The sequence below is a fragment of the Hylobates moloch genome, unplaced genomic scaffold (assembly GCF_009828535.3).
Source record: "Hylobates moloch isolate HMO894 unplaced genomic scaffold, HMol_V3 SCAFFOLD_3, whole genome shotgun sequence".
Classification (NCBI taxonomy): Eukaryota; Metazoa; Chordata; class Mammalia; order Primates; family Hylobatidae; genus Hylobates; species Hylobates moloch.
In genome coordinates this window covers 101,038,164-101,050,568 of record NW_026652278.1, presented here as the reverse complement: position 1 = coordinate 101,050,568, position 12,405 = coordinate 101,038,164, and the positions used below count along the sequence as shown (strand labels likewise).

The 12,405-nt window shown below is 42.6% G+C and overlaps 1 protein-coding gene across 16 annotated transcripts in view; it reads left to right on the top strand.

Moving 5' to 3' along the window:
• KIAA1217 (KIAA1217 ortholog) overlaps window positions 1-12,405 on the top strand; it is an 877,411-nt gene that overhangs the window by 855,434 nt on the left and 9,572 nt on the right. For 9 of the 16 annotated variants that reach the window (XM_058436624.1, XM_058436625.1, XM_032145137.2 and 6 more), the window contains 4 exons: window positions 1,342-1,525; window positions 5,236-5,399; window positions 6,470-6,637; window positions 11,018-11,137. In XM_058436624.1, the coding sequence (XP_058292607.1) occupies window positions 1,342-1,525; window positions 5,236-5,399; window positions 6,470-6,637; window positions 11,018-11,137 (636 nt within the window). The remainder of the gene's footprint in view (window positions 1-1,341; window positions 1,526-5,235; window positions 5,400-6,469; window positions 6,638-11,017; window positions 11,138-12,405) is intronic. The other 7 variants (XM_058436623.1, XM_032145178.2, XM_032145191.2 and 4 more) reach the window with 3 other exon arrangements.

Below are 12,405 nucleotides of genomic sequence, written 5' to 3'. Positions count from 1 at the left end.
GAAAACGCCCTGATCCACAGGTATGGAGGCCTGAGTTTTTCTGCCAGCTCTGCCACTGACAAATGGGGTGAGCTTTATTCATTCAACAGAGATTACTGAGCCTGCTATGTGCCAGGCCCTCGTAGGCTTGGGGGAAAGCCAGTGAACAGAAGAGACAAAGTCTCTGCCCTCAAGAAACTTACCTACTTGTAGGAAGAGACAGAAAAAAAGTATATGCCAAGTGGTAATAAATGCTAGGAAGAAAAAATAAAGGAGGGTTAGAATGGTGGAGGTGGTGGCTATTATTTATATGTAATGAAACTTGGGCAAATTATTCATCTCGCTGGACCTCAAAGTTCCCATATGTTGATTCAATGATCTTTGCCAATTCTTAGGTTATGGGGTTCCACTAACCTTGGTGTGAATTTCCACTCTGCCTTCTTGGAATTATTAAGGTGCTGGTTCAAAAGTCACAGGAAAATGTTCTTTTAAAAAGTGTACAGATGTTTTAAAATGCATTTTATGTATTACTCTCTGTTGTGAAACTTAAAGGAGCTTACAGGTCATCTAAATAATACCTCCTCCCTCATTTTATAAGTAAGACAGTGTGACCCAGAGGGCGTTTAGCAATTCTTTGATAGAAGTGGTACTAAGACACAGGATTTTTGTTGTTAGTGTTGTGGGTTTTTGTTTGTTTGCTTGGACGTCTCTTCTACAATGAAAACTCAATTTTAAAAAATTTTTAGGCTGGGCATGGTGGCTTATGCCTGTAATCCCAGCACTTTGGATTATACGCGTGAGCCACCATGCCAAGCCTATTTTTTTTTTTTAATTGAGTGAGACTCATGTCTCACTCAAGGCAGAAGGATTCCTTGAGGCAAGTTGTTTAAGACCAGCCTGGGCAACATAACAGACCCCATCGCTGCTTTAAAAACAATAAATTAGCCAGGTGTGGTGGCTCACAGGTGTAATCCTAGTTACTCTGGAGGCTGAGGCAGGAGGATTGCTTAAGCCCAGATATTGGAGGCTGCAGTGAGCTATAATGAAACCACTGCATTACAGCTTGGATGACAGATAGAGACCCTGCCTCTAAAAAAATACATCTTGGTAGTAGAAAAAATACTTTTAAAAGCATCTTATTTTAAGTTCAGGGATACAAGTGCAGGTTTGTTACATAAGTAAACATGTCATGCGGGTTCATTGTGCAGATTATTTCATCATCCAGGTCTTAAGCCCAGTACCCATTAGTTATTTTTCCTGATCCTCTCCCTCCTCCCACCCTCCACCCTCTGAGAGGCCACAGTGTCTGTTGTTCTCCTCTATGTGTCCATGTAACTTTCTTTACCTGCTATATTCCTCCAGAAAGCAGAAAAGAAATGGGAGGAAAAAAGGCAAAATCTGGACCACTATAATGGGAAAGAGTTTGAGAAGCTCCTAGAAGAAGCTCAGGCCAATATCATGAAGTCAATACCAAATCTGGAGATGCCACCAGCCACAGGCCCACTGCCAAGGGGAGATGCCCCAATGGACACGGTGGAACTTTCAGGTAAGGTCCGGTCCCACAGCAGGAACATACGGAGGTACATGGCTTTGGGCAAATACAGTGTCATCCATGACAGCACATACTCATCAACAGAACCAATGTCTCAGTTCTTACAAATCTTACAAAATGTAAAACCTGGAAGAGCAAATCCTCTGGTGTTCCTTAGATCTTTACTATTATCTCTCTCTTTTTTTTTTTTTTTTTTGGAAATGGGATCTTACTCTGCCACCCAGGCTAGAGTGTAGTGGTATGATCATAGCTCACTATAACCTTCAACTACTGGGCTCAAGCAATCCTCCCACCTCAGCCTCCCAAGAAGTAGCTAGGGCTATAGATGTGCACACCACTGCACATGTCTAATTTTTTTTTATTTTTTTAGAGACAGGTTTCTCACTATGTTGCCTTGGCTGGTCTCGAACTTCTGGCCTCAAGCGATCCTCCCACCTCAGCTTCCAGAGTAGCTAGAATTACAGGCTTGAGCCACACTTGATTTCACTACTACTTTTTTATGCTAACCACAGTAGAGAAGCTGAGTTCTGTGTTAGGATTCCAGAATAATGGCCAATAAAGGAAAATTTAAATTCCTAGTGTTTGCATTTTCTATGCATTTGCGATACTTCACAGCACGAGATGGGAAAAGATTAGGCCTGCATTTAAGACAAGAGCTTTTTGTATGCTTGCAGAAAGAAAATGGTAGCCTTTATGAGCTCTCAGGGGATATTGGATCATACGGCAAAATTGCATTTTTTAATCAAAATTATTAGAATATGTATTTAACCAACTCAACTATGGAAGTTAAATGCCAACATGTCAATAATAATATAACTTCTAAGAATCTCAACCTATTAAATATCCTATCAGTTACAAGCCGTGCGTCTTATTCTGATCTTAAAATTATGGACTCGGATGTTATTTTACTTGCAGCCTAATGTCTCCGCAGTGTCACATTCCACAGTGCCTTATCCAGCAACTAAAATTAATTTGGAAAGGAATCCCCATCTTGACTTGCATTTCGAGAAACATTAAAGTGGATTCCATTTATAACCACTGTACAGTCATCCCTTGGTGTCCATGGGAAATTAGTTCCAGGACTCCCATCAGATACCAAAATCTGAGGACATTCCAGTTCCTGGTATAAGATGGCATGGTATTTGCATGTAACCTACTCACATCCTCCCATATACTTTATGGGGCCAGCACACTTCAGCTGCGTGACTCCACTGCCTGCCTCCATATACTTTAAATCATCTCTACATTACTTATGATACCTAATACAATGCCTACACATTACTTCATTTATGTGGATTCAACATAGTACTTGGAGCAAGGCACATTCAAGTTTTATTTTTTGGAATGTGGAGGGAATTTTTATATATATATATATATATATATATTTTTTTTTTCCATCTGCAGTTGGTTGAATCCACAGATGTGGAATCCATGGATGCAGAGGACCAACTGCACTTGCCTCCTCCCCAGTTTTCATCCATTTCATCCCCTAAAGCTCCACTCACCTCATCCCTCCCCCTCAGTCTGTGCTAAGAGGCTTTTCTTATGCCTTTCCCCACCATCCAGCTGTGTCAGGTCTGTCTAGGGTCCTGGGCAGGGCAGGGCTTCTCACACAAAGTGACTTTCCTGCCACAGTCCCCATAGAGAATTTCTGATGGAGAAAATGCCCTAGCTCGTCACATTTTTTTTTTTTTTTTTTTTTTGAGACTGAGTCTCGCTCTGTCACCCAGCCTGGAGTTCAGTGGCATGATCTTGGCTCCCTGCAACCTCCACCTCCTGGGTTCAAGCAATTCTCCTCCCTCAGCCTCCCAAATAGCTAGCATTACAGGCACCCACCACCACACCTAGCTAATTTTTGTATTTTTAGTAGAGACGGGGTTTCACCATGTTGGCCAGGCTGGTCTCGAACTCCTGACTGGTGATCCACCCGCCTCGGTCTCCCAAAGTACTGGGATTTCAGGCCTGAGTCACTGGCCAGCTCATCACATTTTTATCTGGCCTAATTCTCTCTCTGCCCCATTATTAATTTTGTCATAGAGTCCTTTGACATTTTATATAGGTCTCATAACTGTTCCTTCTCATGACTGAACAACAAAAACATACTACATTTTGTTCACTTACCTCATTTTGGCTCTTGATTCTATCTGATTTTTTACATTTGCATAAATCACTTTTAAAATTACTCCCCAAGGTATTCTGACTTAGTTAAAATGTTCTTGTTTTTTCTTTTTTGATGCATCTCTGACCTGGTCTCAGAAACAGTCCAGTGATGGACAGGCTACCAGAGATGTGTAAAGGTAGTGTCCGTGACCTGTAAACATTAGTTTCTGTCATTTTAATTTATTTGTCATGGAGTTATCATTTTTAATGTATTTTTGTTTATTAATGAGGCAAATTTCTAAGTGTAGAGTTTTAAATACCATTTGTATTTCCCCTTGTGTGAATTTTCTGACTACTTGGATAATGGAGGAATGTGGATAGTGATCAAAAATTGATAAAGGCTGGCATGGTGGCTCATGCCTGTAATCCCATTGCTTTTGGAGGCCAACATGGGAGGAATCACTTGAAGCCAGAACTTCAAGAGCAGCCTGGGCAATACAGTGAGACTCCCTCTCTACAAAAATTAAAAAATCAGCTGGGCATGGTGGCGCACACCTGCAGTTCCAGCTACTCTGGGTTGAGGCAGGAAGATTGCTTGAGCCCAGGAGTTTGAGGCTGAGGTGAGCCGTGATGGCGCCACTGCACTTCAGCCTGAGTGAAAGAGCAATACCCTATCTCAAAAATAAAACAAAAAAGACCTGGTGCAGTGGCTCACACCTGTAATCCCAGCACTTTGGGAGGCTGAGGCAGACAGATTGCTTGATCCCAGGAGTTCAAGACCAGCCTGGGCAACATGGCAAAAACCCCGCCTGTAAAAAAAAAGAAAAGAAATTAGCCAGGTGTTGTGACACACACCTGTAATGCCAGCTACTAGGGAGGCTAAGGCGGGAGGATCACCTGAGCCCAGGAGGTTGAGGCCTCAGTGAGCCTTGATCACACCACTGCATTCCAGAGTAGGTGACAGTGAGACTCTATCTAAAAAATAAAAAAATTTTAAAAATTTGTTTAATTAAAAAAATCAAATCCACTTCCTCTCCAACTTTGTTCTTTGTTTTCATTTGCATCCCATTTTTTCTCTGGCCCTCCCTAGGCCAGATTCTACTCTGACATTGACCTTCAGCAGAAACCCCTCTTGCTGATGCTGTTTTTTCAGACTGAGGGATGAAGGCTTTGGAGGTCAAGCCGGGGGCTATTGATTTGCCTTTGGGCTTCAATTTTTTTTTTTATCTATCCAAGTAATACTCAGCTTTTTTCATAACAAGAATGTTATTTAACAATAATAGATCATACTTTACATAGCATTTACACTAAGCCAAGCTCAGCGTATAAGTCATTCAATCCTTATGACACCCCAAAGGAAAGTATATTATAATACCCATTTAACAAATGAGAAAACTGAGACCGAGAGAGGTTTATTAACTTGTGCAGGGTCTTTTTGGGATTTAAATCCAGTCGCTTTTTAGGGTCTATACACTTAATCCTTGCTTTATGGAGAGAATAGAAAATTTTTAAATCAGATTGCACTGAGTTTGTAGCAATATACCAGACTTTCTGGATGTTTTCTTGAAAAAAGATTATTCTTGTAATGGTGCACTGTTTTCCAGAAGATTCTCCAAATTCAGAACAGGACTTGGAAAAGCTGGGGGGAAAGTCGCCCCCTCCTCCTCCGCCACCTCCTCGTCGAAGCTACCTGCCAGGATCGGGACTCACCACCACGAGGTCAGGCGATGTGGTCTACACCGGCAGAAAGGAGAACATCACCGCTAAGGTCTGATAGGCTAAGCCCTGGTAAACTGGCCTCTGGGTTCAGATGATACCCTTAAACGAGGTTCTCTCTGTTAGAACATAAAAAGTAGTGAGGCAGAGAAGTAGTAACTCGACCATACAAGATCCCCAGGAAGCACCACAGATGGAACAGTGGCAGCCAGTATGATTGGACTAGACCCAGACCATGAGTTTTATCCTTATTTGACTTTTAGCTGCAACAATGTGAAATGCAAATCACAAGCTATTTCCCATGTGGGCATCATAAGATTGAAAATGAGGGTAGGAGGGGGAAACAAAAGAAAGATTATCTTCCAAAGGTAACTGAGGTGAGCTGACACCGTTGTGGGAGGCTATACAGAAAGATGTTCAATGAGCTTTAGATTCCACTTAATTAACCAAGTGTTAGCTTTCATGTTAAATGTAAAACACAATTTCCAAAGAGATGGAGTATGGGAGGGTCTTTCATGAGGACTGTATTAGTCTGTTCTCAGGGTGCTGATAGAGACGTGCCTGAGACTGGGTGATAAAGAAAAGAGATTTAATGGACTCACAGTTCCAAGTGGCTGGGGAGGCCTCACAATTATGGCAAAAGATGAAGGAAGAGCAAAGAGACTTCTCACATGGCGGCAGGCAAGAAAGAGATTGTGCAGGGGAACTCCCATTTATAAAACCGTCAGATCTCGTGAGACTTATTCACCACCTCAAGAACAGCACGGGAAAGACCTGCCCCCATGATTCAATTACCTCCCACCTGATCCCTCCAATGACACGAGGGAATTATGGGAGCTACAATTCAAGATGAGATTTGGGTGGGGTCACAGCCAAACCATATCAAAGACACTGAATGTTGAGGAGTTCCAATTATATTGTAATTATTTAATCCATTCACCAAAATGACAACTTACACAAACACAAACTAAATGCAAAGGAATAAAATAGCCTTTCAGCTATTTTCTCAGCTAAGATCTCGGAAGCAAGTGTTCTAGGCAGTGAGGGACCATGCGATCTGTCTCTTTTTTGCTAGCACCTAGGAGATGTTAAACCACTGTCTGTGGTTTCAATCTCCCACAGGCAAGCAGTGAAGATGCTGGACCGAGCCCACAGACCAGAGCCACAAAATGTCCAGCAGAGGAGCCTGCTTCAGCCTGGACCCCATCCCCACCCCCTGTCACCACCTCCTCCTCAAAGGATGAGGAGGAAGAAGAAGAAGAAGGAGACAAAATAATGGCAGAACTCCAGGTATGTGGATGAGGTGACTGACATTGGCTCCTTGCCTCCCGCCTGGGTCTCTCCAGCCATGGCACTCACAGATTTGTTAGCGAAAGGGCCAGGGAAGCTCATGGACCGGGACCACAGAAGCTGTGTCTTCTGGCCTTGGCCTTTGCTTTCCCAAGATGGCGCTGAACAAGGCTCTCAGGATGCCTATAAGATGTGCAAGGAATGACCATTTCACAAAACAACTCACGCTTTCCTAACTCTGCCTGTAGGACTGACTTTCCTTTCTTTCCATCTTAAGAGACTCTGCTTCATTTCAAAAGCAAGTAAGATTAGGATTAGAAATACCAGCCATTGTCCTGTCTTGATAAGGACAGACTGAAGCACACGTTAGGTGGGTTCCCGTTCCTTGGCTTTACCACTTAGAGCCACCGACCTTGGATCGTGGACTCAAGGCCAATGACTGGCCTCCTATGGTCCATACCAGGTCCCTGTTCAATATCAATGTCATCTTTTCAGATATTCTGAAAAGCTGAATTATTTTGTTTTCCATTTTCCTTGGTCTGTTTGAGAAATGATACTGTATTAGTTTTAGATATTTATTTTTTAACTATGACATAGTCCACTCATAGGATGAAGGATGGCGTGCCAAGGCTGTGCCCAAAACTGATCCCACATTCCCATCACGGATGTGATTCTACCCCAGGTCTATGTCCTGAGAACTTGTCTCATCAGAGACATGTACACAATTCCTAGAACAAACTTTGTACAGAGTATTTCATTTGCCTCATGCTTGTTGTAGGATTTTTCTGTCAATCAGATAGTTGGAACACCAGCACCTTGGGGCTCAAAAACATGTTAGCTTTTTACCAACGTACCAATGGCTTTGTGCCAACCCATAAATTTTCCTTTTTTCTTTGGAGTAGGGAGAACTTTCAATCCACATTATTTTCACTGCACTTGTTCTACTCTGGTTTCCATGGTAATAACTGCCAAAATTGAGCTGCCTGGATTTTGCAAGGAAAACAGAACTGCTGGTTGATTTGTCACATATGTGAGCCCTTTCACGCTTCAGTAAAACTCACAGACTAGTCTGGGACATCCCCGCAACCAATCAGGCTATTTGCAGGTTTTTAGAAGGCTTGGATAATTGTTTTCATAGGAACTACAGATTTATAAAGCTGGTATCCTTCAGGCTTGTGGATATTTTTTTACACCTCTCTAAGAGAAATACTAAATTTGTTGCAGCCACTTACAGCCCACCGCTGAGAGACACTTTTCTCCATTGAAGTCTAAATATTTGATGCCCTCTTTGACCACTGTACAGACATTGGCATATCTGGCTTCATGTCATATTTTTGGTGGTTACATAATAAGAGTGGTGGCCAGGCGTGGTGGTTCATGTCTGTAATCCCAGCACTTTGGGAGGCCAAGGCGGGCAGATCACCTGAGGTCAGGAGTTCGAGACCAACCTGGCCAACATAACGAAAACCCCATCTCTACTAAAAACTACAAAAATTAGCTGGGCATGGTGGTGGGCGCCTGTAATCCCAGCTACTCGGGAGGCTGAGACAGGAGAACCGCTTGAACCCAGGAGGTGGAGGTTGCAGTGAGCCAGGATCACACCACTGCACTTCAGCCTGGGTGACAAGAGTGAAACTCTGTCTCAAAAAAAAAAAAAAATCGGTGAATGAAGTGCTCTAATCTTTACTTAACCAAACCCTGTTAGCCCTCTGGCTGGGTTAGAAACCCAGCCTGCTAAATCCGCAACTCGGTCAATGGCCAGTGGCCATGATTCTCTTGCTTCTGCACCTTCTCAAGGCAAGACAAGGAGCAGCTGTGGCCCCTTCGAAGGACAGTTGTGGAACCACTTTCTGTGCTCCACATCTCCAGGCATCAGAAGAAAACATAGGCTCCGAAATCGAGGGTCTAATAGCTCAAAGGAGATGGCAATTGGCATTTGTAAGCAGCGCTCTAAGTAAGCGGATAAACCAAACACATCCAGGGCAAGCTAGGACTGGGGGGACTAAGGAACAGCAAAGAGGCCAGGTACAGCAGAGACAGGGGAGCAAACAGTCATGGAAGAAAAGGCCAGAGAAAGTCCCTCATCAGCCACCTTCAAATTTTAGGACCAATGTTGGAATGTTTACTGAAGGAGGACATGCATTATTCTTTCTGCCGGCAGAGATCTCTCCAAATGACAACATTTGACATAAAGAAAACACTAGGCAATTATTTAGGCTGATTCATTTAAATAAGTGGTCTTTTGCCAGGCACAGTGGCTCACACGTGCCATCCCAGCATTTTGGGAGGCTGAGGTGGGCAGATCGCTTTAGGTCAGCAGTTTGAGACCAGCTTGACTAACATGGTGAAACCCTGTCTCTACTAAAACTACAAAAAAATCAGCCAGGCGTGGTGGCGGGTGCCTGTCATCCCACCTACCTGGGAGGTGAGGCAGGAGAATTGCTTGAAACCGGGAAGCAGAGGTTGCAGTGAGCTGAGATCTCACCACTGCACTCCAGCCTGGGCAACAGGGCGAGACTTTGCCTCAAATAAATAAACAAACAAACAAATAAAAATAGCTTTTAATCCTAGCTGCACATTAGAATTACTTTGGGAGTTAAAAAATAATTCCTACAGCTCAGAGATTCTGATTTGTGTATTCTCTGAGTGGGGTCTCAAGAGTGTTTGAGAATAACAGTATTTTTTTTTTAATCTGGGTGGTATATAGCCTGGTTGAGAACCACTGATGTCCATAAACTTGGGTCCCTGAGTTACCAGTCTCTCCTTCTTTCATGATCATATTATCTGGACATTGCCCACATGCCCGCTTCCTTTATAGCCCTGTAGACACAGTCTATTTCTATACTTTCTCCCTTTGTTTGAGAACTGGCCTTCCTGACTTAAGTTCACAAGAGCCAACTGTTGGCTCTTATAGTTTTCAGAGACCAAATCTCCAGGGTTCAGGCAGCTCCTAGGCCACTCGGAATGACATCGTGCTTAAAAGCATCACTTTATTCTAAATGAGCCTCAGATCCTTCGCCCACTTGTTGATGGGGTTGTTTGTTTTTGTCTTGTAAATTTGTTTGAGTTCATTGTAGATTCTGGATATTAGCCCTTTGTCAGATGAGTAGATTGCAAAAATTTTCTCCCATTCTATAGGTTGCCTGTTCACTCTGATGGTAGTTTCTTTTGCTGTGCAGAAGCTCTTTAGTTTAATTAGATCCCATTTGTCAGTTTCTGCTTTTGTTGCCATTGCTTTTGGTGTTTTAGACATGAAGTCCTTGCCCATGCCTATATCCTGAATGGTATTGCCTAAGTTTTCTTCTAGGGTTTTTATGGTTTTAGGTCTAACATGTAAGTCTTTAATCCATCTTGAATTAATTTTTGTGTAAGTTGTAAGGAAGGGATCCAGTTTCAGCTTTCTACATATGGCTAGCCAGTTTTCCCAGCACCATTTATTAAACAGGGAATCCTTTCCCCATTTCTTGTTTTTGTCAGGTTTGTCAAAGATCAGATAGTTGTAGATGTGTGGTATTATTTCTGAGGGCTCTGTTCTGTTCTACTGGCCTATATCTCTGTTTTGGTACCAGTACCATGCTGTTTTAGTTACTGTAACCAAACACCGCATGTTCTCACTCACAGGTGGGAATTGAACAATGAGAACACTTGGACACAGGAAGGGGGACATCACACACCGGGGCCTCTTGTGGGGTTGGGGGTGGGGGGAGGGATAGCATTAGGAGATATACCTAATGTAAATGACGAGTTAATGGGTGCAGCACACCAACATGGCACATGTATACGTATGTAACAAACCTGCACATTGTGCACATGTACCCTAGAACTTAAAGTATAATAAAAAAAAATATGTATATATAAATAAATAAATGAGCCTCAGAACACCTTGGAGCGCAGTAGTACCTGTTACTATTTCAGAGAAGGATTGCTAAGAGTACTTTTATTGTAAGACTTAAAGGTTTAAAACGTCTTGTGAGCTTTTGCTGTATAATTACAATAAAGCTCATAAAAAAACAAGGAGGAAGAAAAAAGAAAGATAGCTTTTTGTTTTAATTTATTTACATATTGAGCATTTTTTAAAGGTCAAAGCAAGAAGCCCTCCTAAGTAACAATTTATGTTCACCCCAGATAGGCAGAATTCTATTTTATCTTGGCATTCCCCAAGAAAGGAAGGCAGCCTTTGCCTCGGGCTCAGCCTCCAAGCCAGCTTTGTCAACATGAGCGCACATGAGGAGCAGGATTTCAGGGTGCTGCCTCCCTGGCCTAAACGTGCGTGCAGCACCCGGGCTGGGGTCCCCAAGCGTCTGGTTGTTCCTGCCTGTTTCCTTCCATTCTCCTCAGTACCAGTGGATCCCTATTAACCTCAGTATTTTAATTCCTTAGGCATTCCAGAAGTGTTCCTTTATGGATGTAAATTCAAACAGTCACGCTGAGCCATCCCGGGCTGACAGTCACGTTAAAGACAGTAGGTCGGGCGCCACAGTGCCACCCAAGGAGAAGAAGGTAACGTGGCAACTGCACATTTGCCACACGGTTGGGAGTCCTTCCTTCCTTGCTCTGACACTAACACGGCTCTTGTACTCGACCTTTGTCCCCTCTGTCTTTTTTCTCTCTTTTTTTTTTTTAACTAATGGAGACACAGTCATAGGTTAAAATCAGAGATATCTTGCTCAGGTTTTCAGAGCAAACACTGTGTTCCAGCTCACAGCATACAATAGTATATGCAGAATTTAGACACTATCTTCCCAAACTAAAGAGTGTACACCTTTCAGTACTTTCTAGAACAACTCTAGAAAGAAATATATAGAAACAGCAACCAAGTATTTAGCAGTTTTTCTAATTTGTAACATCCTTTGGGCAAAAAAGAAAAACAACTATCTATGTTAAAAAAAAAAAATAGGTAAAAATCAGCCGGGTACAGTGGCTCACACCTGTAATCCCACCACTTTGGGAGGCCAAGGTGGGTGGATCACCTGAGGTCAGGAGTTCAAGACCAGCCTGGCCAACATGGTGAAACCCCATCTCTACTTAAAATACAAAAAAATTAGCTGGGTGTGGAGGTGGACACCTCTATTCTCAGCTACTCGGGGGGCTGAGGCAGGAAAATCGCTTGAACCCAGGAGGCGGAGGTTGCAGTGAGCTGAGATCATGCCACTGCACTCCAGCCTGGGCAACAAGAGTAAAACTCTGTCTCAAAAAAAAAAAAAAAAAAAGGTAAAAACCTTTGATTTGGGGAAGAAAATGCACGGTAGAAAGTATCTACCACCACACACTGGTGTAACCTCATGGAAACGTACAAATGTGTATTTGCACAAACGTCCAAGATGCCAAACAGAATTTATGCTAAGTATTATCCATTTATAAAGTGTACTTTCCAAGATATTAAGTTCAGTATAGTTTTAGTGTTAAAATATATGTGTGACGTCAAAAAAAGAATCCAGGCTCTGAAACAAAGTCTGCTGTCATTGTGTAAGTAAGCACTCTAGGGAAGCGACCATAGCCTGAATGTCTGAAATGCAACTTTAGGTTGCACCTAGAGCATCTTGGATTTTCAGATATAGAGATATCTTACTTGAATTCAGCTTCCATCTAAACTTCAGGATAAAAAGCTTGCAATGACCAATTCAAGGCCTAACATTTTTCTCCAGGGACTTATCTTTCAGAATTCAAAGATTCTAGCCTTCCTTAAATAAAGTCAAACTAATCAGATGCAAGATAGCCCAATAGCTAATACAGATAGGTACCTCGGTCCATGTATGACAGTTCAAGGA